The 23,806-nt window shown below is 46.2% G+C and overlaps 1 protein-coding gene across 7 annotated transcripts in view; it reads left to right on the top strand.

The window, feature by feature from the left end:
• Positions 1-2,625: 2,625 nt before the first annotated feature.
• The window catches only part of LOC116637790 (heparan-alpha-glucosaminide N-acetyltransferase), an 85,977-nt gene continuing 64,796 nt past the window's right edge, over positions 2,626-23,806 (top strand). The window contains exons 1-4 of one of the 7 annotated variants that reach the window (XM_032413292.1): positions 4,511-4,761; positions 5,835-5,926; positions 10,945-11,024; positions 11,191-11,493. In XM_032413292.1, coding sequence (XP_032269183.1) covers positions 4,712-4,761; positions 5,835-5,926; positions 10,945-11,024; positions 11,191-11,493 — 525 coding nt within the window. In that variant the 5' untranslated portion in view covers positions 4,511-4,711. Of the gene's footprint in view, positions 2,697-2,739; positions 3,128-3,166; positions 3,960-4,510; positions 4,762-5,834; positions 5,927-10,113; positions 10,212-10,944; positions 11,025-11,190; positions 11,494-23,806 lie in introns of those variants that run through there. The other 6 variants (XM_032413293.1, XM_032413294.1, XM_032413295.1 and 3 more) reach the window with 6 other exon arrangements.

The raw sequence follows: 23,806 nt of genomic DNA, 5'->3' as shown, positions 1-23,806 counted from the left end.
TGTCTGGGTATGGGTGCCTGGATTTATCTTTCTTGTTCAGCTTCTTGAATAAGCTTCTTGAATCTTGACTTTTTCACCAGTACATTTTCAGCCATGGTTTCTTCAAATATTTTTTTAGCACTTTGTTTTCCTGTAGGACTCTGATGACAAGAATGTTAGACCTTTTATTCTTGCCCCACAGGTGCCTGAGGTCTTGCTCATTTTTTTCCCCTCTTTTTCTGTTAGTCACATTAAATGATTTCTATTAATCTGTCTTTAAGTTTAATGACTCTCCTCTGTCATCTCCATTCTGCCCTTGGATCTATAAAGTCAGTTTGTTTAGTTATATATTTTTCAATTCTAAAATGTTTAATTCTTCTTAAGTTCTATTTCCTTACCAATACCTTCTAACTTCTGTTTCTAGAGTGTTCATGATTGTTTGAGCATTTGTATAACTGTTTTAATGTCTTTGTCAGATAATCCCAACGTCTGCATCATCTCATCATTGGTGACTGTCAATGGTCTTTTCCCATGCAAGTTGAGGTTTTTGGATCCTTCATAGATGCCTAGTAATTTTCTGTTGTATTTCTGGGTATTTTGAATGTCATGAGACTCTGATTCTTGTTTAAATCCTATGGAGAATGGTAATATTCTTATTTTAACAAGCCCTTGCTATAGTTAGGTATGGGTCAGACGTTCCAAACACTCCTTCTGTGGCTATGTTCCAAAGTCAGTTCAGTTTTCAAATCTTTTGCAGTGCTATTTGGATCTGTCTCATTAGTGCATCACCCAGTGGCTAGTGTGGGACCTGGGCAGAAAGCTATCCATTAGCATAGTTCTCAAAGTCTTTGGTATGCCAATTAGAATCAGATCTATGATGTGCAGGTCACGGGTGAGCTCTAGAGTTCATAAACAATTTTATGGGATTGCTTTCCTGAATTTCTTCCTTTGCACTGTTTTCCCTTTACTTTCCAGTTCTCTGGGGCTTCTCATTTCGGTCCTCTGACCAGAAACTTTCCACTCTTGGTGAGCAACTACCCACTCTCACAATTGTGTCACAGCAGTAGAAAAACAAAAAGCGAAGTTTGTCTCTGCCCTCTTGGAGCTGCAGCTCCACAGAATGGAAAGGATGACTCTGTTTCAGACTTTTGGCTCCTACAGTTTTCTGCTGCCCGCCATTTTTTATTCCGCCATTGCTCCTGACACAGGATTGACTGAAGGCTGGGGTGCAAGGGAATGAAGTAAAAAGAGAAGGAAAAAAACCCAGAATTTTCTCCACTGTCTCTGAGTTTTTAGAGTTTCTTTTTCTGCTTTATGAGCCAGACCAGACAGTTTCTCCAGGGTCTCTCTCTGCCCATCAGTGCTCACGAAGGTTTGGGGCTGTATTGAGCCAGGTCCAAGGGTACCAGAGGAAAGACCATAACGTCATGACCAGTCAGTGGGGCTTCCAATTCTGGCATTCTTCTTTGATCTAGCTGGAGATATTTGCTTTTCAGAGACCCCAGATAGTTGTGCCATGAGTTCTTTTTTTTAAGATTTTTAAAAAATTTCATTTGACAGAGAGACAGCAAAAGAGGAAACACAAGCAGGGGCAGTGGGAGAGGGAGAAGCAGGCTTCCCGCTGCTGAGCAGGGAGCCTGATGCGGGGCTCGATCCCAAGACCCTGGGATCATGACCTAAGCTGAAGGCAGACGCTTAACGACTGAGCCACCCAGGCACCCTGTGCCATGAGTTCTGTTCAGGTTTTATAGTGGTGTTCGGTGGGAGAGAAAAGTTTTCATGTGTTTTCTCCATCTTACCAGGAATCAGCCCTTCCTATCCTTGAAATCTCTCCTTACTGGCTTTCATAGCTTGTTCTTTATACTTCCTCTAATCCTGAAATCTAAGTTTCCTTGAGCTCAGATCGGCTCTCCTTTTCTCTGTATGTTCTCTGTCTTGGAGAGATCATCCCTTCTAAAGCATCACAGGATCCTCTGAGGCAGGAAATTCCTATAAATGGGGGGAATCTTTATTACTGCATCCTTCCTCAGAGATGTAAGGTCCTACTGGATATTAGCTTGGACCACCATTCCATTTCAAATTCAAAATGTCTTCTCCTTATGCTACCTGTTCTGGTAATGATGCTTTCTTCCACCCGAAACCCATCTAAAGCCTTTGTACAGTCAGTTCTGCTAGAACAGGATACATACATTCCTATATCACTATGCTATGCAAAATCATGAATAAAAACCAGGGGCCTTGGGGCGCTTCAGCGGCTTCAGCATCACCCGGAGGCCTGGTTAAAGCACAAGTTGCTGGACCCCACCTGCCTCCAGGTCTGGGATGCAGCCGAGAATCTGCACTTGTAACAATTTCCCTGGAGATGTGAAGCATCGGCATCTGGCCTGAGGACTACCCTTTGGAGACCACCGCTTTGCAACGACCGGGAGCTTTTTGAAAGCTCTAGATCTTCTAGCTCCTCTCCACCGTAGCCAGCACCAGGCTGGCGTCCAGACTAAAACAGTAATAGATGAACACCTCGTTGTCCTCACGGGCTCGGAGAGAAGCCAGAAGAGGAGAGCGGTGGGCGGGCACCCCTGGGCTGGAATCCCGCCCGCGCCGGCCTCCAGGTGCGCGGCGGGAGGCTGACGCCAGGGGGCGGCCTCGCGCTCGCCCTGCCGGGGCTGGTTTCCGGCCGCGCCGGCGCAGGAGGCCGCGTGCCCGACCGGGGGCCGCAGGTAGGCGCGGCGGGCCGGAGGTGGGGGGCGGTTGGCGGGCGGAGGAGCGTAGGGAAGCGGCGGGCGGGCGCGCAGCGTCCCGGCCGGACCCGCGAGAGCAGGGGGCTGCGGGGCGGGAGGGCGACTGGGCTGCCTGTGGGGCCTTCCCTTGTCGGGCGGCCGCCCCGGGCCCGGGAGCGAGCGCCCCACCCCCGGCCCAGCTGCAGCTGGCGTGGCGGACGACCCGGCCCGGCCCGGGCTTCGGCTCCCTCCTGCCGGCGTCTGTCCTGCTCGGGATTCTTCGTGCCGCCGCTGCCAGCCGCCTCCAGGCGCGGGGCTCGGTGGTCGGGGTAATCCTGTGCCGCTCTCTTTTTAAAGGCTGGCTTAGCCGTGTGATTAGTAGTCTTGTCTTCTCTGGCCTTTTTACCTTGACTGTAGCACCTTAAGGCTAAGTAAGCATCCGAAATATTTAAAATAATTATTTTAATATGCCTTGTGTTCTGTTGGCAAGATGGGATTCTATTCTAAATTATATTGGGTGGCACCAGTTCGTTTCTTTTCTGGTTGAATTGAATAGTCTGTAAATCGGTAAAAACTAATTTTGTGCTATTGCTTTTCTTTCTTCTGATCCTAAGAAACAAAATTGGGGAATAAGGAAGGGAGACAGGGAAAGAAAAGAGGACAATGAAGTGTGATATCAAGGGTGGGCATCTGGAGCTCAGTCCTACCAGGGAACCTGAGAGCCAATGTGGAACGCACTTTAGAGGTCTGCCATTTGTGTGGAGAAGGACAGGCTTCATTCATTGCTTGAGGACTGCTGGGGGTAGGCAGGGTTCACTCCCCAGAACTTCTGGCCTGCTGTACTTGCATGCTTTTCTTTCTTCTAAATGAGCTGTGAGCGTAGAGCAGTGGTTTCCAGTTTTTTCCATTACCAACTTTTAACTCTCAATGTCAGAAGTCCTTTGTCTGAACAGTGCCTGAATTTCTCCTACCCAGCTGGCCCCACATCTTTATTCCTTGCAAACCAGCAACTGTCAGTGTCATTTTGCTTATTTCTGGACAGCAGAGTTCCTTCAGCCATACAGCCTATCCGGAGCCCTGGGCAGCCTACTGCCTACTCCAGAAATACGCCTTTAAAAGAAAAAGGCCCATCAGGCGTTGGGGTGGGCTAAAGATTTCTTTAAGAAATGGGCAGTCTCAGATCTACCTCCCACCCCATGCAGTGACCATGCTATGTTCAATTCGGTCCAACACCTGAGGGGTTGCAGGATTTAGAGAAAGAAGGTGAGTTTAAGGCCAGAAAACTTGGCTCCGCCATGTACAGTTTAGTGACCTTGGCTAAGTCACTTCACCTCATTTTCTTATGTGTTAAATGGGAATAATAACAATTATATATGCCGCACAGAATTGGTGTGAGGTTGACACTGTGTAAAAGTTAGTTGAATTTTTGGGTGAGTGTTTTTTTTTTTCTGAGGATTCAGAAGTGGATCTGAGGGCTTAGGGATAATTGAAAGATTATTGAGGCATAACTTCCGGGTCCACAAGAAAGGCATTAAATGGTGTGCCTGGGTGGCTCCGTCGGTTATGGGTCTGAGGACTACCCTTTGGGGTAGTGTGGGGCGCCTGGGTGGCACCGTCAGTTAAGGGTCTGCCTTCGGCTCAGGTCGTGATCCCGGGGTCCTGGGATCTACCCCCACACCCCTGCGTTGGGCTCCCTGCTCAGCAGGGAGCCTGCTTCTCCCTCTCTTGCTCCCCCTGCTTGTGCTCTCTCTCCCTCTGTCAAATAAATAAAATCTTCAAAAAAAAAAAAAGGGTAAGTGAGTAATGATCTAACGTAGATTAGAAAATAATGAATTTTTAGAGTTCTACAGAATTTTCTACCTGATGTTGGCAGCCTTTGTGTGGAAATGAAGAAAGTGGTATCCCTCCAAAAGAAAAAAAAAATTTATAGGCTTCAGGCCCTATAGAAAACACTCTACTACCTGTGGCAAGATAGGATCGTGGAAGGTCACAGCAAGGGGGTTTGAGAAGAAAAGATGGTGAACTCAGATTGGAGGAGGTGCTGGATGAGAGTATCAGGGGACAGGTACGTGAAGAGAGAGAGCAGATTCAGTGGGAGTGCGAAAGCAGCAGAGAGGAGTCCTGAGTGATCAGGCAGGCAGTGCATTTTTACTGAGCCCCTGCCGTATGCCAGCTGCTGAGGATACAGGGGTGCTCGAAGCAGGCGGGCAATCCCCCGGGATTCACAGTTGAGGAAGAAGGGACGCACATGCCAGAGCCTGGGCATCTCAGAGGAGCGACTTCGAGAACAGAGGGAAGCTCTGGGCCTAGAGGGTGGGGTGCAAGGAGGTGTTTGGAGAGGTGGACAGAGGCTGGAGCTCAGGGGGCCTTATAGGAGTTTGGACTTTGTCCTGAGGACAGAGGAGGATGGTTAGTTGGTTTTAAGCAAGGAGTGATCAGATTTGTGCTTTAGAAAGATCACCCTGTGTATGCCAGCAAGACACTTCCCACACGTGCAGAGGAGGTGTGTACAAAACTCACTTTGCTGGTGGTGGTAAAGCTAAACACGTGAAGATGGCAAACCCAGTTGGATGTATCTGCATGGATGAACCTCGTAAACCTAATGTTGGGATTTTAAAACAAGTTGCAAAGGATGTATACAGTACTACTTGTATGCAGCTTGTAAACATCCATGTATTATGTGCTGTTATTTATAGGCACATACTGGTGGTGAAAATACAAAGTATGTGTGGAAATTCTATACACCAGTGGTTCTTGGGCTTTAGCATGCATCCGAATCCCCTGGAAGACTTGTTAAAACAGAGATTTCTGGGCCTCACTTGAGAGTTTCTGATTCAGATCTGGAGTGAGGACTCAGGAACTCACATTTCTCACAAGTTCCTGGGTGATGCTGCTGCTGCCGGTCCTGGGACCGCAGTTTGAGAACTGCTGATGTACATCAGCTTGTGGGCAGTGGTTACTTCTTGGGAGGGAGCAGAATAGGACCGGGAGGGGTTCCAAGGGGCTTCAACTATATATGTAATATTTTATTTCTATAAAAAAGATCTTCAAAAAGCTATGATGCACTGTTACTTGACAAAGCTGGAGGGGTGTTCATGATCTTACTTTTTAGTTTTTTCCATGCTTGAAACATTTCAGGAAAGAAAAAAAATTCTATTTGCTGTGTGGACAATGGACTGGAAAAGAGAAAGAAGTGGGAGTCCATGCAGGAAACTGTTGCAGAAGCCCAGGTAAGAGATGCTGGCGGTTTAGACCAGGGGGTGGTAGCAAGAAGGGGAGAAGTGAGCAGATTTGAGAGAGGTTTGGGTGATAGAATTGACTGGACGTGGTGATTGGTGGGTTTAGAGGTTGGGGGAGGGCGGAACCAAGTCACCTGTTTTGTGACTTGAGCAAGTGGGCAGGTTGTATGCCTGTCACAGTGAGGGAACCCTGGAGGAGGGGCATGCTGGTGACAGGAAAGAGCTCAGTTATGGACATCCTAGGCCTCGATGAGCCAGCTGAGTGAAGTGTAGGAGGAAGTGTAGGCCACAGTGGAGACTTAGAAACCAATGCCATCACCATGTGCGTGAGGGAGATCACATGGAGGGAATGTGCAGGGTGGAAGGATGGTCTGCAACAGACCCAGAGGGATGGCATCACCCAGCGCAGGGATCAGCCAGCTTCTGCCCGTGACTTGTGTTTGTATGACCTCCAAGCTAAGAATGCTTTTTACCTTTTTAAATGCTGGGGGGAAGATCAAAAGAGGAATAATCTTTTGTGACACATGAAAACTATATGAAATTCAAGTTTCATTGTCCATAAGTAAAGTTTTATTCATGGTTTCTGTAATGTGGGGGGCTGCTTTCACACCCTGGTGACAGAGTTGAATGACAGTGACAGAGAGCTTGTGGCCCGTCATCGCCTTACACTGCCATTTGGTGCCCCACAAGTCCCGTGATGCACTTGTCACTGGATTTCAACTTTTGGCCCCTAAACCTGAATATTTACTGTCTGGCCCTTTACAGAAAAAAGTGCTGTTTCTTGACCTAAGGTCTAAGTTGAGACATACTTGGCCATTTTGAATGTTGTAGAAAAGAGAGGCAGTTTTTTATCCATTTCCTCAAGAGCACCTTCTAAGAATCAGGTGCCGCTGGAGGAAGCCCACGAGACTGTGAGGGCCGAGTGGGAAAAGTCGCCATAGTTTCAGTCGAAGTCCCTGAAGACAGGCGGGAATGGGCCAGAGAGAAAGACCCGGGCCTGGAGTCTGTGGGAAAGGTGAGCGAACGCCGTCACGACCCCGACGGGCGTAGCTGGAAAGACGGAGGGGTAGGTGAGCAGACCCACTGCGCCAAGGAAGGGGGAGACTTGGGTGAGGCTGGAGCGATGCAGCCCAGCCAGGGTTTGCAGACATTGCGTTTGGGAAGCATTTCTGGTATCCGTTTAAGTTGAGATGTAATTCACATACCATTAAGTTTGCTTTTTAAAGTGTACAGTGCACTGATTTGTAGTATATTCACAATGTTGTGCAGTCATCACCACAAACAATTCCAGAACATTTCCATCCAAAAAGAAATCCTGTGCCCATGAGCAGCCACTCTCCATTTCCCCTTTCACTGAGCCCCTGGCAATCACTAACCCACTTTCTGTCTCTATGGATGTGCCTGTTCTGGACATTTCATATAAATAGAATCCTACGATATGTGACCTCTTGTGTCTGCCTTATTTCACTTAGCATCGAGTTTTCGAGTTTCATCCATGTTACAGCATGTACTAGTGCTTTATTTCTTTTTATGGGTGGTTAATATTCCATGTATGGCTATATCAGATTTTATTTGTCCATGTATCAGTTGATGGACGTCAGGTTATTTCCACTATTTGGCTGTTATGGATAATGCTGCTGTGAACATTCATGTACTAGGGACTGAGGTTCTTATGAATGTACGTTTTCAGTTCCCTTGGGCATGTACCGAGCAATGGATTTGTATGGGTAACTTATGTTTAACCTTTCAAGGAACTTCCAGACTGTTTTCCACCAGCAATGTATACGCATTCCTATTTCCTCACATCTTTGTCACCACTCATTCTTGCCTGACTCTTTGATGACAGCTATCCTAGTGGGTATGAGGTGGGCTCTCTTTGTGGTTTTGATTTGCATTTTCCTGCTGGCTAATGAAGTGGAGCATCCTTTCATGTGCCTGTTGGCTATCTGCATATCTTCTCTGGATAAATGTCTGTTCAAGTCCTTTGCCCATTTCCAGATTGAATTATTTTGTCGTTTTACTGTTGAGAAGAAATACTATTTTTGAATTGTCCATTGGACATCCAAGTAGAGACTTCAAATGAGCAAGCATGGCATTCTGGGGAGGCTGGGACTGGGGCTTTATACCGGGAGCTGTCAGCCGGTGGGGACAGCGAGCCTGAGCCTGGACGAGATCGCCTAGGGCGTGAGTGCGGAGGTCTGTCCAAGCCTTGGACACTCCAGCAGCTTAGAGTCAAAGGCAGGAGGAGCCGCCAGAGTGCACCTTCCTAACAAAGGCGTTTCAAGGAGGAGGGAGTGATCAGCCATGCCAGATGCCACCGGGCGGACTGAACTGACTGCTGTGTTCAGCAATAGCGAGGTCATGGCGATTTGGTCAGTGTGGGTGGAGTAGCAGCAGGTTCTAGAGAAAGAGAGGGGGGTGATGGAGATAGTGAGCATAGATGGTCTTTAAAGGAGTTGACCAAAAAGGGAAGAGAGATATAGGGCAGTAACTGGAGGGGACAGTGGGGTGACAAGGGTGTTTCCATGGCAGGAGAAGTTAGGGTGCACTGGTAGTGATTGGGGAGCAGGGCGGAGGCAGCGTCCTGAGCAGGTGGGAGACAGGGAGGGGTCTTGTTTGCACGGGCACAGGGCTGGGAGCTCAGGTCAGCTTGTTGTCATTGCAGCAGAGAAGGGAGGGGGGCAGGAATCTGCAGTGAGGTGTTGGGGGCTTGTGGCTCTCTGATTGCTTCTGGTTTTTCAGGAAAACAGGAAACGAGGTCATCAGCTGAGAGTCAGGTTTGGGAAGGACGGGACACAAGTTTGGAGAGAAGGGGGGCCTAGGCCACTGGAACGAACCTATCAGGTTTATTGACCCATTGCAGTGAGTGAGACCACGCAGTGGTGGGACATGGCCTCTCAATCAGAGGAAAAGAGTTAGTACAGAATTTGCGGGATGGGTGGAGTTTAGGCAAAATTTAAAGAAAGTGATGTTTTGATGGGCTCAAAGTTGAAGCAGGGCGGCCTGGAAAGAGGTCAAGATCTGATCTGGACTGCCAAGTGGACCCCAGGGTCTGGTTCCCGGGAGACCACGCGGTTCGCGTAGATGCGTGTCGTCTCGGAGCCTGCTTCTCTGCAGCTCTGCACCCAGTTGGAAGTGGAGGTGGCTTCCCTGTGTCAGAGGGACAGCTCCCCCCGGCAGGAGCGGGATGCTTCCCTAATTCTGGTAGGACTTAGAGTGGCAAAATTTCTGATAGCCTGGGGCTTTAGAGAGCAGAGTTTCTCAGTGAGTAAGAAAGCAGTCATCATTCAGAGAAGGGAGTTGCTGATATTTTATAGCCGCAGTGTGAACCTAGGAGAAACGCTGTTTTCTTTTTTTTTTTTTTAATTTTTTATTGTTATGTTAGTCACCATACATTACATCATTAGTTTTTGATGTAGTGTTCCATGATTCATTGTTTGTGCATAACACCCAGTGCTCCATGCAGAACATGCCCTCTTTAATACCCATCACCAGGAGAAACGCTGTTTTCTATGAGCTTTGCAGCTGGCTTGGTCGCTCTCTGTTGTCCCAGCGCTATGAATGGCAGGTGGGTTTACTGTCTCCAGGAGAAGGCATGAAAGAGCTGTCTTCTGATTCTCTTCGTGGCTGTCGCCTCTCGGGCCTTTGGTCTCAGCATGAATCCTCAGAGAGGTCTTCTGGGCCAGCTTCATCCAGGACATCTCCTCTCTGTTAGTCTCTGTCCTTGAAAGCTCAGCACAATATACAAGCAGGAGCTTTTTTATTTACTTATTTGTTGTCTCTCCCCTCCACTGGTTTCTCCCTTAGGTCCAAGAGGACAGGAGCCATATCTGTTTATTTCCTCACAGATCCCCGGTGCCTAGAGCACGGTTGAGCATGTGGAAACGGCTTCATGCATGTTGAGTGAATGAGTGGCAGGCATTCGGTGATGGAGGTCGGGGAAGCAAGGGGTGGGGATGCAGGACTCTGAGCTCAGACCAGCGGGCTGGGCTCTGCAATGGCAGCCAGGCTGTCAGAGGACTTCCTGCAGCTTCTGCTCCATCCTGGGGCTCCAGGGCGCTGGCATGCCCAGACCCTGCGAGGGCCCCTGGGCAAGGCCATTGCAACTATTGCCATTTGTCTATGTACACAGTTGCAGTTTTCATTCAGCAAACCTCCTTTCTGGTACTTTGTGGCAGAGTATTTTCAAACCAGTGCCCGGGGCCAGCCAGGACACTGAGTGGCCCAGGTGTCTGGGTGGAGACCTGAGCTGGGAGAACGAAGACGCTCCTGGAAGGTAACCCTTCCTGTGACAGTCGTTTCGGACACGGGAAGCACAGGGTCAGTTCTGTCACTAGTGTCCCCAGCACGTACCAGTACTGACACTTAAGTGAGCACACTGGTATGCCCATCTCCCTTGTCCACTCTGGTTCACACGTACGTAGCTCCTGCCTCAGGCACCCTGAGTGTCAAGCACCTGACGTCCAGGGTCCTTCCAGCCGTCTCTCCCCTCTGGGCCCCTCGGCCACCCCACAGCTAGGCAGTAATGCCCACCTCCCCCATGAGCCTCACGCCGGGCTCCAGTGCTAGAGCTGAACTGGTGAGTGTCCAGCCTTCTCGGCAGTGACTTGCTGCGAAGATCACCTGCGGATCATCCTCTCGCTGTTCTCACCACCGTTTCTCCAGTTCCTGTGCTTCTCAGCTCTACCCCACCCTACTGCCAGAGCCCTCACCCCGTCTCTTCCACCCCAGTACATCTTTCACACCTACTGAAGAGTAGCCTTGCTTCTTAAAAACGTACTTCCAAGGAATATCCGAACTCCTTAGCTGGGTTCAGGAGGCCGTCCGTGTTCTCGCCCCCACCCCCCCATCCTGTCTAATCTCCACTGCTCTCCTTTGTCCATCTGTCCTGGCCCCATGGGACTACAGATGCAGCTTGCTTTCATTTTTCATTTGTCATTTTGCTGAACTGCTGTGGGAGAGACATAAAGTCAGACACACACATACTCCTTCCTTCTAATCAAATCCAGAGTGGATGAGCCCAGACTGGCTGAGAATAAAAAGACACGGATTGTGGGAACGCCGACACCGAGCATTTAGAATGAACCTGGTAAGCAATACCTTCTTTAATCCTCACAAGGACCCCAACGCATGCAGGATCCTTGGGCAAGAGAGGCCCGAGAGGCTGTGCCTTCTTTTAACCCCTTGTCACCCAAACCCCTTCACGGATGTGAAAGCTGGCTATGGTTACTTCTTGTTTGCTGTTAACACGGCAGGAACCTGCCGAGCACAGCGGCATGGGCGGGAAAGCCCAGGACGGCGGCCGAGGCGCCCCCCGCAGAGCGCTGCCCGCTGCCCTGGGGCTGCTGCTGCCCATGGCCCTCCTGAACGCGCTCCTCTACCTCTGCCTGGCCTGGGTTTTCATTGCCCCTCCCCCCTCCGCGCCGGCCTCCACCCACTGTCCCCGCGGACACTTCAGAATGGGACAGATGAAAAACTGTTCACCGTGGCTGTCCTGCGAGGAGCTGAGGACCGAAGTGAGGCCGCTGAAGCGTGTCGGGGAAGGAGCCGTGAAGAGAGTGAGTGCCGGGTAACATCCGAGTGTTAATGGGGTGGCCTTTCAAGGTGGCAACTTGGCATTATGGGTTACGGCTCCTCAAAATATTTCTACCCTTGAGCCCAGTGATCTCTTGTCTGGGACTTTATCCTAATCCAGTGGAAGGTAAAAAGCTAAATGCATCAAGGAGTACTTTGTTATTTATAGCAATAGAAAACCAGTAGTAATTACTGTAAGGGAATAGTTAACTATGGTCTGGCCACTTGATAGACTATTCTGTAGCCATTAAGTGTGTTTAGGAGCCCCGTGTAGCAACATGAAAAAAATCTTATGAGGATGAGTGAAAAAAGCAAAATGCAAAATTGTACAATACATGATTTTCAACTGCAAAATTAATGCAATTTATGTAAAAAAATATAGAAATGATAGAAATTGTGCTATGGTGAAAGATAATGGGCAGTTTTTTTCATTCTTATTTTTCAAACCCTATCATGGTATTATGTTGACTTTTTAAAAGCTTTTTATTTTAAAAAGAGAAACCAAAGGGGTGAATTCGGATAGAAGCTTCACGAGCCCTTGTCTTCCAGGCAGCCGGTGTCTGCTGGCTGCACTTTGTGCAGTGTCGGTTCTGTGGTCGCTGAGGCCCACTGACGCAGCAGTGTCTCTAGGGGCCAGTTAAGGACTGTTGCACAGAGTCCCTTTGTGCGGACGTATTCAGTGATTGGCAAGAGGGAGGGAGCAGAAAATGCATCCATGGGCCTGCAGCTTGATGAACAGCTGGCTTTTGTTTTGGGAGACTAGGGTACCATGAATGTGGAAAGAAGACATCTTATTTATGGTTTTTTTTTTTTTTTAAGATTTTATTTATTTACCTGAGAGAGAGAGAGACAAGAGGTAGCGAGAGACATCATGAGTGGGGAGGAGAGGGAGAAGCAGGCTCCCCGCTGAGCAAGGAGCCCGATGCCCTGGGATAGTGACCTGACCAGAAGGCAGACGCTTAACTGACTGAGCCACCCAGGCGCCCTGGAAATGAAGAAGTCAGGGAGAAGGGAAAGGAATTTTTATGCAAAGTAAAACCATAGAACACGGTAACTGTTTTTTTTAAAGGTTTATTCATTCATTGTAGGTGCTAGAGCTGTGGCAATGAATTAAACAAAGACCGTTGAAGCTTTCTAGTTGGGGGATGAGACAATGAATAAGAAATAGATATGCAAGGGGCGCCTAGGAGGCTCAGTTGGTTAAGCATCTGCCTTCGGCTCAGGTCATGATCTCAGGGTCCTGGGATCGAGCCCTGCATCGGGCTCCTTGCTCAGCAGGAGTCTGCTTCTCCCTCCTACTCTCCCTCTGTTCTCTCTCTGTCTCTCAAATAAATAAAATCTTAATTAAAAAGGAAAGAAATAGATATACAATAAAATATGTTAATGACATGTGCTGGGAAGACAGCAGGGCAAGGAAAGAGGCACAGCTTGCTATTTTAGGTGGTCAGGGTGATCTGAGAGTGAGTCGTGTGGATATTTGGGGAAAATATGTTCCAGTAAGAAAGATGGGTACCAGCAGAGGCCCCAAGATGGAACATGCCTGGTTGTTCGGGGACCAAGGATGAGCCAGTGTGACCAGAGGGCAGGATGAGAAGGGAGATAGCACACAAGGTCAGAGGAGGGCCAAGTGGTGGCCAGGGCACGGGGGGCTTGGTAGGACCAGGAGAGCCGTTGGAGCAATTTGAGTAGAGAGAGAAGGTGTTGTATGTGTGGAGAGGAGACCAAGGTGTTGGTGAGGGTGGAAGATTGGTTAGGCCTTGCAGGGGAGAGATGGTCACAGCTTGACAAGGGTGTTAGCTGTGAACCTAGTGAGAAATCAGTGGATTCTGCTCATGTTTTAAAGGCCGAGCCAGTAGGATTTCCCAAAAGATCCGTTGTGGGGTGTAAGGGAGGGAGAGGGTGACCACAAGGTTCTTGGTCCAGGCAACAAGAAGAATAGGGCTGTCATTACCTGAGCAGGGAAGGCCAGAAGAACAGATTTCGTGTGTGCGTGAGGTGAACATGTTAAGGCCCTGAATGAACATGAACATGGAGACACAGATGGTTGGATGTACAAGTCTAGCATTTGGGTCTGGGGCAGTGGGTGGGAATATACATCTGGGATGATGTTGAAAGCATTAGGATGTGAAGAAAACACCAGGGAGGGATCTGGATAGAGAAGAGGGCTTACACCCAGGTGATTTCTATCCTTCAAAGAGATGACCTTGAGGGGTTGGCTGCCCACTTGTTTCTGTGTTACTGCTCAGAACATTTTTGGATTTCATTTTCAGAATTGCTCTTTACCTTCAAGGATATATTTTTGGGTAGGTAGCTTTTTTTTTTTTTTAAGATTATTTGAGAGAAAGAGAGAGCAGGGGGAGGGGCAGAGAGAGGGGGAGAGAGAGAGAGTCTTTTAAGCAGACTCTGCACTGAGTGTGGAGCCCGACACGGGGCTTGGTCTCACGACCCTGAGATCATGACCTGAGTCAAAACCAAGAGTCGGATGCTTAACCAACTGAGCCACCCAGGTGCCCCTTGGGAGGTAGCTTTGATGGTGGCAAATTGTTGTTGTTTCAACACAGATTGGAGTTTGGGGAGCTCTACAAATCATGCCCATGCCAATATGGGGTTTAAAAATGTGGATAATAACTCTGAGTCATGTAGCTTTGTTTATTAAAGTGAAGTATGACTGTAAGACCATTACATTGATTTTCTTTTGTCTTTGGCTGAAATTTGCCCTCAGGGCAAAAGCATTTTGCTCACTGGATGTTAGAGCCATCAGTGAGGAGTCTTGTCTGTCTTGCCCCCTTGAGCCCCGGGGCCCAGGGCCTGTGTGGGTCCCAGCACAGGGCAGCCTCTCATTCGTCCGTGCGGTCACTTACGGAACAGCTCCCTGCACGTAACGCGTTTCCCATCACTGGGACCAGCTCCTCCACATGGGCACCGCTCCGCACTGATGCCCTAAGCTGGGAGGCATAAGCTCCTCAGTAGGAATTTCTGTAACCAGAGTTCTTGGCATCCTGCTCTCTGACCACCTCCTCTCCCAGGGCCCTTGCGTCAGTAACTCCTCAATCTCCTCGGGACCTCCGGTGTGTTGATCCCATGACGGTGTCACTTTCTGTCTTCATTCCCGCATTGACCCAGCAGCAGGGACTCTGTGGCTGTTACCCTCAAAGTCGGTCTTGTGCAAACGCATGCAGCAGCTCCTCTCCATCTTTCTCCATCGTGCCTGGCTGGAGAGCCCCAAACCCGGTTGACCCCAGCTGTGCACCTGCGTTTGAGCAGTTGCCCTGGAGGTAGAGAGATGTCCCACAACCCTGCGGTGTCATGTTCCCACAAACCTCAGCCGTGCGCTCAGCACAGCCCAGTGGTCCTACTCTGGTCCCTCCGTGACTTTTCCTTCCCCCTTGCCTTAGCTCTTGGTCTTGTTGCATAAGTTGTTATGGAAACAGGAGCCGCCCAAACGGAATTTCTTCATCCTCGGCCACCAGACCTGTAAGCCCTCCAGCTCAGGTGTCATGACTTCTCATGCTGTCTCTCCCTGAAGCTGTCCACTCTCCTGCACCCTCAGTCAGGTTCTCAAGTCAGCGGTTCTCAACCAGAAGTGATTTTGCTCCTCAGGGGAGCATGCAGCCACCCCCTTTTTCCCCCAGACTGTGTATTTTTGGTTTGTGTTTCGGATTTCCTGGAGCAGTGTGCAGCTCTGCGCCTGAAAGGCAGATTGACCCATTGCTTTTTCCTTTTTTCTTTAATTTTCTTTAATTATAAAAGCACTACATTCAATTCAAATATGCAGAAGGAGGGGAAGTACAAAGTAAAAAGTTCCCTTCTACCTCTTGTACTCTTCATCTCTGATCTTATTCTCTGAGGATAACAGTGGGAGGCTTATCTCTTTTAGATTTTTTTTTTGGTAAATTTTATTTCATGTGTATCTTTTTATTAAGTTTTTATTTTTTAAATTGTTGAAATATTTTTTTTATCAGTTACTTTCTTTTAAATTATGTTCAGTTAGCCAGCATATAGTACATCTTAAGTTTTTGTTGTAGTGTTCAGTGATTCATTAGTCGCGTATAACACCCAGTGCTCATCCCAACACGTGCCCTCCTTAATACCCATCACCCGGTTACCCCATCCCCCCATCCCCCTTCCTTCTGTAACCCTCAGTTTGTTTCCCGGAGTCCAGAGTCTCTCATGGTTTGTCTCCTTCTCTGATTTCTTCCCATTCAGTTTTCCCTCCCTTCCCCTGTGGTCCTCCGTGCTATTGCTTATGTTCCACATATGAGTGAAACCATATGATAATTGTCTTTCTCTGCTTGACTTATTTCACTTAACATAGTCCCCTTCAGTTCCATCCATGTGGATGCAAATGGTGGGTATTCATCCTTTCTGCTAGCTGAGTGATATTCCATTGTATATATGAACCACATCTTCTTTATCCATTCATCTGTTGAAGGGCATCTCAGCTCTTTCCACAGTTTGGCTATTGTGGACATTGCTGCTGCTATGAACATTGGAGTGCATGTGCCCCTTCTTTTTACTACATCTGTATCTTTGGGGTAAATACCTAGTAGTGCAATTGCTGGGTCATAGGGTAGCTCTATTTTTAACGTCTTGAGGAACCTCCATACTGTTTTCCAGAGTGGCTGTACCAGCTTGCATTCCCACCAACAGTGTAAGAGGGTTCCCATTTCTCCACAACCTCACCAACACTTGTTTCCTGTCTTGTTAATTTTGGCTCTTCTAACTGGTGTAAGTTGGTATCTCATTGTGGTTTTGATTTGTATTTCCCTGATGGCTAGTGATGTTGAACATTTTTTCATGTGTCTGTTAGCCATTTGTATGTCTTCTTTGGAGAAATGTCTGTTCACATCTTCTGCCCATTTCTTGACTGGATTATTTCTTTTTGGGTGTTGAGTTTGATAAGTTCTTTATAGAGCTTGGATATCAGCCCTTTATCCAAACTGTCATTTGCGAATATCTTCTCCCATTCTGTGGGTTGCCTCTTAGTTTGGTTGACTGTTTCCTTTGCTGTGCAAAAGCTTTTTATCTTGATGAAGTCCCAAAAGTTCATTTTTGTTTTTGTTTCCCTTGCCTTTAGAGATTTGTCTTGAAAGAAGTTGCTGTGGCCAGTGTCACAGAGGTTACTGCCTAGGAGAACCTCTAGGATTTTGATGGATTCCTGTCTCACATTGAGGTCTTTCACCCATTTTGAGTTTATTTTTGTGTATGGTGTTAGAGAATGGTCTAGTTTCATTCTTCTGCATGTGGCTGTCCAGTTTTCCCAGCACCATTTATTGAAGAGACTGTCTTTTTTCCATTGGATGTTCTTTCCTGCATTGTCGAGGATTAGTTGACCCTAGAGTTGAAGGTCCATTTCTGGGGTCTGTATTCTGTCCCATTGATCTAAGTGTCTGTTTTTGTGCCAATACCATACTGTCTTGGTGACTATGGCTTTGTAATATAACTTGAACATTCGCAAATCAATCAACGTGATAGAGCACATTAATAAAAGAGAAGACAAGAACCACATGATCCAGAGAAAGCATTTGACAAAATACAGCATCCTTTCTTGATTAAAACTCTTCAAAGTACAGGGATAGAGGGAACATACCTCAATATCATAAAAGCCATCTATCAAAAGCCCACAGTGAATACCATTCTCAATGGGGAAAACTGAGAGCTTTTCCCTTAAGGTCAGGAACACGACAGGGATCCCACTCTCACCACTGTTGTTCAACATAGTACTAGAAGTCCTAGCCTCAGCAATCAGACAACAAAAAGAAATACAAGGCATTCAAATTGGCAAAGAAGAAGTCAAACTCTCTCTCTTCGCAGATGACACGATACTTTATGTGGAAAACTCAAAAGACTCCACCCCCAAGTTATTAGAACTCATACAACAGTTCAGCAACATGGCAGGATACAAAATCAATGAACATAAATCAGTTGCATTTCTATATACTAACAATGTAACCGAAGAAAGAGAAATTAAGGAATCAATTCCATTTACAATAGCTCCAAAAACCATAAGATTCCTAGGAATAAACCTAACCAAAGAGGTAAAGGATCTATACTCTAGAAACTACAGAACACTTATGAAAGAAATTGAGGAAGACGCAAAAAGATGGAAAAGCATTCCATCCTGGATTGGAAGGATAAACATTGTGAAAATGTCTTTGGTGCTCAGAGCAATCTATACTTTCAATGCAATCCCTATCAAAAACCATTCACATTTTTCACAGAGCTGGAACAAACAGTCCTAAAATTTTAGAACCAGAAAAGACCCTGAATCATGCCTATCAAAATACCATTGACATTTTTCACAGAGCTGGAACAAACAATAGAAAAGACTCCTAATCGCCAGGGGAATGTTGAAAAAGAAAGCTAAAGCTGGGGGCATCCCAATGCCAGACTTTAAGGTATTATTAAGTTTTTAATTTTAATTCCAGTATTGTTAACATATAATCCCTTTTAGATTTTTATTTTTTAAAAGATTTTATTTATTTATTTGAGAGAGAGAGCACAAGCAGGGGGGGTGAGGTGAGGGAGAAGCAGGCTCCTCAGTGGGGAGGAGAGAGGGAGCCTGAGGATCATGACCTGAGGCCAAAGCAGGCGCTTAACCGACTGAGCCACCCAGGTGCCCCCCTTTTAGATTTTTAAATCCAAGATTACATTAAAAGATCCAGGTACAGTGGCGCCTGCGCAGCTCAGTCAGTTAAGCGTCTGACTCTTGATTTTGGCTCAGGTCATGATCTCAGCGTTGAGAGATGGAGCCTGCTTAAGATTCTCTCTCTCCCTCTCCGTCTGCCTCACTTGCACACTCTCTCTCTCTCTCAAAAAAACAAAAAACAAAAACCAGGTACATCCTCTGTCGGCCATCTCAAAGACAGAAATACCCACATCTCAAGGGGCTGCCCATTTTCTGAGAGGATTTGGGACAACAATACTATTGAGGAAGAAGAAAGATTCCAGTAGAACCAATTCTTCCAGAAGGCAGAAGGTCCAGCCATATTGCTGTGGACAACCAAAGCATGGTTCAGGTCACACCCTGTGTGGCCTCATGAGTCATTCCATGTCCATGGCCTATGGTGATGACTTTAAGAGATCACAGATAACTGTTAGTGTTTTTATAGCTGCATGTTTTTCCCTTTAAAATTAAAATATAGTGCATTAAAAAGCCATAAAATTTGTGTTGGATCCTGTCAGAAGAGTGGATTTGATTGTTTCCCTTACATTACTCTGTAGCCCTCTAGTTCTGTGTAACATTTAGAAGGACCTCATGCGATCTATTTTTAATGCTTCAGGCTGTCTGGAAAACAGATGTTACATGAATTGTTTATTTATTTATTTATTTTTAGAAAAAGTGCATGCAAGTGTTCCCGCAAGCGAGGTGGGGGGCAGGGCAGAGGGAGGGAGAATCTTAAGCAGGCTCCTCACTGACCCACACAGGGCTCAGTGTCACAACCCTGAGATCATGACCTGAGTCAAAATCAAGAGTCAGACTCTCAACCAACTGAGCCACCTAGGCGCCCCTGAATTGTATATTTAAAGTATGAAATAACAGTGCCCACTTCTCAGTCCCTTTTGCAAGGTCCACCTCCTCATCCCTCTTAACCTTGGGTCATTCTTGTATGCTCGCTCCCTGGATGTCTTCAGCCTCTTGCCTTTATCTGCAGCTAAGACCTCTGTCCTGAACTCTCTAGACTCTTCTATATAGCTGCCTACCCCACATCTCCACTTGGAAGTCAGAAAGGCTTCTCACACTGACTGAGTCCCAGACTATCCCCTCTGCCTGCTTTTCCTTTTTTCTTCCCCATTGCAGTTAATGACAACTTGTTGGCCCAGTTGCTCAGGCCACCAACGTGGGAGGAAGCATCCTGACTTCTCTCTTTTTCTCACATCCATGTTGAATCCATAAGCAAGTTCTGTTGTCTCTGCACTCAGAAGAGATCTAGAATTTGACCACTCCTCAGACTTCTACCCATCTCCCCTCCTTCCATCCAAGCCACCATCATCCTGTACCTGGATTATTTCAGTAGCCTCCCAAGTGGGCTCTCTGCTTCTGCACTTGCCCCCCTCCCATCTCTTCAGTCTGTTCACAGCACAACAGCCAGAATACTGCTATTAAATTCTAAGTCAAATAGCATCCTTATTCCTACTCCATTCCCCTTTGCTCATTCCACTCCAGCCACCCTGGCCTTACTGATGTGGCAGCCTGTGGGCATGCTGCTGCCCCAGGGCCTTTGCCCTTGCTGTTCTTCCTGCCTGGGATGTAGTTCCTCCCAGGTAGCACGTGGCTCATTCCTCTACCTCCTGCAGGGTCTTGCTCAAATGTCACCCTAGTGAGAGCTTCTCTAACCCTATTTAAAATTTAAACCCTTCCCTGCTTAATTTTTCTTCAGAGCACATTTATGTATACTTTATACATACCCTGTTTATTTTCTTTATTGTCTGCCTCCTGCACTAGAATGTAAATTTCATAGTGGCAGGGATTTATTTATTGTTTTGGTTTTTTTTTTTAAGATTTTTATTTATTTATTTGAGAGAGAGAGTGTGTGAGAGACCATGAGCAGGAGAGAGAGGGAGAGGGAGAAACAGACTCCCAGCTGAGCAGAGAGCCCAATGCGGGACTCGATCCCAGGACCCTGGGATCATGACCCGAGCCAAAGGCAAATGTTTAACCTACTGAGCCACCCAGGTGCCCCTCTGTTTGTTTTTTTTTTTTTAAGATTTTATATTTAAGTAATCTTTACACCCAAGATGGGACTTGAACCCACAACCCCTAGATCAAGAGCTGCACACTCCACCAACTGAGCCAGCCAGGTGCCCCAATTTCAGTTTTTTTTATTATCATAAATACTTGTTAAATTTATGAAGACAGACTTGACTACATAGCAGTTAAATTTTTTTTACTACAAAAGACCACATAAACTATTTTCTAAAATGTATCCTTTGTAATAAAGGATCACATGGATAATACATAAAGAGCTCCTAGAAATTAATAAGCATAAAACAATGCCATAGAAAATTGGATAAAGGGTAACGAACATACTTTCCACAGAAGACCTACAGAAATGCCAACAAAGATGAAAAGTGCTCAGTCTCAGGGAAATACAAATTAGTTGGAACAGTAAAATGTTTTTCATTCGTCAGATTGGTACAAAGACTGATAACATCTAGTGTGATCCAGGCTGTAGAACCTAAGATTCGCTCATGCAAGAGTGGAGCGAGTGCATGCTGGTACAGACTCGGGAGGGTCGTGATAGCAGTCCTATAGTCTTCACTCACCCATCTCCTTATCCAGGCCTGCAGAGTTGGGAATATAAGGCTATTTATTGTAGCATTGTTGTTAATAAGAAAAAAAATGGGAAATAATTTAAGTGTCCATCAGGTCTTTAAAAATAGATCACATAAAATCATATTAAATATTATAGAGCTGCTTGGGAGAAAGAACCTGATGCCTCTGACTGCGTCCATGACAAATTTCATGAATCTTTATTATATTATACTTTAGTCTTAAAGAAAGAAATGATCATCTGCAAAACCTCCCTGGCATAGGTGATATACCCAAACTGTGAAATGTTGTGCAGCTTTAAAAAGAATGACTTAGATCTATATATTTATACAGACAGGAAAGCCTGAGGTATCAGCTAAATGGCAAAAGCAAGTTGCAGTGTGATATGTATGTTATAATCTCATTTTATGTCACCCCAATCTCAAATGCTATTTGTAAAGCGTACATGAACACATATGAGAGCACACAGAAATGTCTGGGAGGTTACCCACCAATTAACAGCTTTCCTTTGGGTTGGGGAGTAAAAGCAGGGGAAGGAAATCTCCTGTATTTGAATTTTTACCAAGAAGGGTATTCTTGATTAATTTTATAATTTTTCAAAAAAGGTAAAACTGTTCTAAGTAAGAGTTTTAGAAAGTGTCACAAAGCAACTGAATTAGAGATTGTGGAGAAATGATTCTTAAGCAATCCCTGGCTTGCAGATATTTAACTTTGAAGGTTTCAGGTATTTGAGAGTGATCCCAAAGACTGATACTATTTAATAATAAATAGTATTTAATAATCTTTCATTTATCTGAGGCACAAAAAATCGACATAAACAGGAGTTTAGGAGGAAGTCATGAGGCCTGTGGTTGAGCTTCTCCCACCATTTATTGTTGAATTAATGTATGTATCAATAAATTGTAGCAGCTTCCCTAGAGTGATCACTATTTTTATGTGAAAAATGGGCCTATGATACCGAAACCACCTGCCAGTGCTGGTGGGCACCATGAGGAGGTGGGTCTAAGGAAGTGATGGGTCTCAACAAAAAATACGATTTTTGTGTTAAAGTGTCAAAATCAGTGTTGACTCAGGTCTATGGGGAAAAGTGTTCCATAGAAAAATAAATGTATTATATTCATGAAATTTTTAGTGAATGTAGCAGCCAGAGCAAAATGGCTTTTAAAAAATTTCAAATATAATTAATACAGTGTTATATTAGTTTTAGACATACAAGTAAAATGACTTTTTAATAGAAATTATGATCCAGGGGCGCCTGGGTGGCTCAGTGGGTCAAGCGTCTGCCTTTGGCTCAGGTCATGATCCCAGGGTCCTGGGATTGAGCCACACGCCGCAGGTCATCGCATGTCACACGTCGGGCTCCCTGCTCATGGGGAGTCTGCTTCTCCCTCTCCCTGTGCCCTGCCCCTTCTGCTCATGCTCTGTCTCTCGCTTTCTCTTTCTCTCAAATAAATAAAATATTTTTAAAAATTATGATCCATAGTGAAATTTCTCAATTTTGGGTTTTTGAAAAGGTCTTGAAAGATTTCTCTTTTAAATATTAAAGGTCAACTGTGGGTACCTGGGTTTTTCCATTAATGAACCTCCCCCCTCAGATCCCAAAGAAATCTTCACAGGTCTTTAACTTACCTCCATTTGATATATTTTTGAGTTCTTTTAAAAAGTGTTTTTATTTTATTTTTTTAAGATTTTATTTATTTATTTGACAGAGAGACACAGCGAGAGCGGGAACACAAGAAGGGGGGGTGGGAGAGGGAGAAGCAGGCTTCCTGCCGAGTAGGGAGCCCAATGCGGGGCTTGATCCCGGGACCCTGGGAATGTGACCAGAGCCGAAGGCAGATGCCCAACGACTGAGCCACCCAGGCACCCCTTAAAAAGTGTTTTTAAATGTGAAAATCAGGGGCGCCTGGGTGGCTCAGTCATTAAGTGTCTGCCTTCGGCTCAGGTCGTGATCCCAGGGTCCTGGGATCGAGCCCCTCATCGGACTCCCTGCTCAGCGGGAAGCCTGCTTCTCTCTCTCCCACTCCCCCTGCTTGTGTTCCTGCTCTCGCTATCTCTCTGTCAAATAAATAAATAAAATATTTAAAAAAAATAATAAATGTGAAAATCATATACATTCATTCTGGAAAAGTTGGAAAATACCAAAAGGCATAAAGGAAAAAAAAAGATCACCCAGAATCTTATCATATGAAGAAAACATATGGAGAGAAACATTAGCCTATTTCCTTTGATTTCCATGCAATTTTGTCGTGTTTTAATGCAGTTAGAACAATAACATAAAGGAAATTTTGTGTATCCTTTTTCATTTGTGACATTACTGTTATCTGTGAAAACTCTGTCAATTATGCATTTTGCTGACTGCATCCTACTCTTTTGAGTGATCCTGCCATTCCTGAACTAGTCCCCATTTTTTGATGGATGGATAAGTTCCAGTTTATGCTTTTATAAGTAGTGCCAGATTTTTATTCCTAGAGCTTTTTATCTATTTCAGATTACTGCCTGATAGATTTTAGATTTGATGTTATAGGCACTTGATTACTCACTGTAAGTAGAAGCACAGAGAAACAGCCCTCAGGCGGCAGACGCAGCTTGGGGCAGCCAGCCCCCCACTTGTGAGCCTGTCTTCTCTTCTGCAGGCTTCCACCTTCTCTTTGGAGCTTTAAGCAAAAGGTCCGATGTTCTTAATTACAGTCCTTCCTGCAAGCCTTTCCTAGCTAGTAGAAATGGGGAGTCCAAGGCAGTCCCGTTCGGGCGCTCGGGAGGAGCGGGTCTAGAGTCTGCGGGGCACTTCGGCTTCTGCTCTTACAGAACCACACCCCACGTAAAACTGTTGTCGTGACCTAAAATGATTCCTGTTTGTGGTTTACTGTGCTACCTTGAAAGATGAGGAGGTAATACTGTGATGTGTGGTGGGCTGGCTGGGCTTGACTCACCACTTTCCCAGTCGTCTCCCCTCCCCCCCCCCCCCCCCCCCCAATCCGTTTGTGCTGCAGGTGTTTGGAGCTTTTGGTCAGTTTGCCAGT

The sequence above is a fragment of the Phoca vitulina genome, unplaced genomic scaffold (genome assembly GCF_004348235.1).
Source record: "Phoca vitulina isolate PV1807 unplaced genomic scaffold, GSC_HSeal_1.0 scaffold15, whole genome shotgun sequence".
In the NCBI taxonomy this organism is placed as follows: Eukaryota; Metazoa; Chordata; class Mammalia; order Carnivora; family Phocidae; genus Phoca; species Phoca vitulina.
The sequence above is the reverse complement of the archived record's forward strand: the minus strand, read 5'-3'. Positions and strand labels throughout refer to the sequence as shown.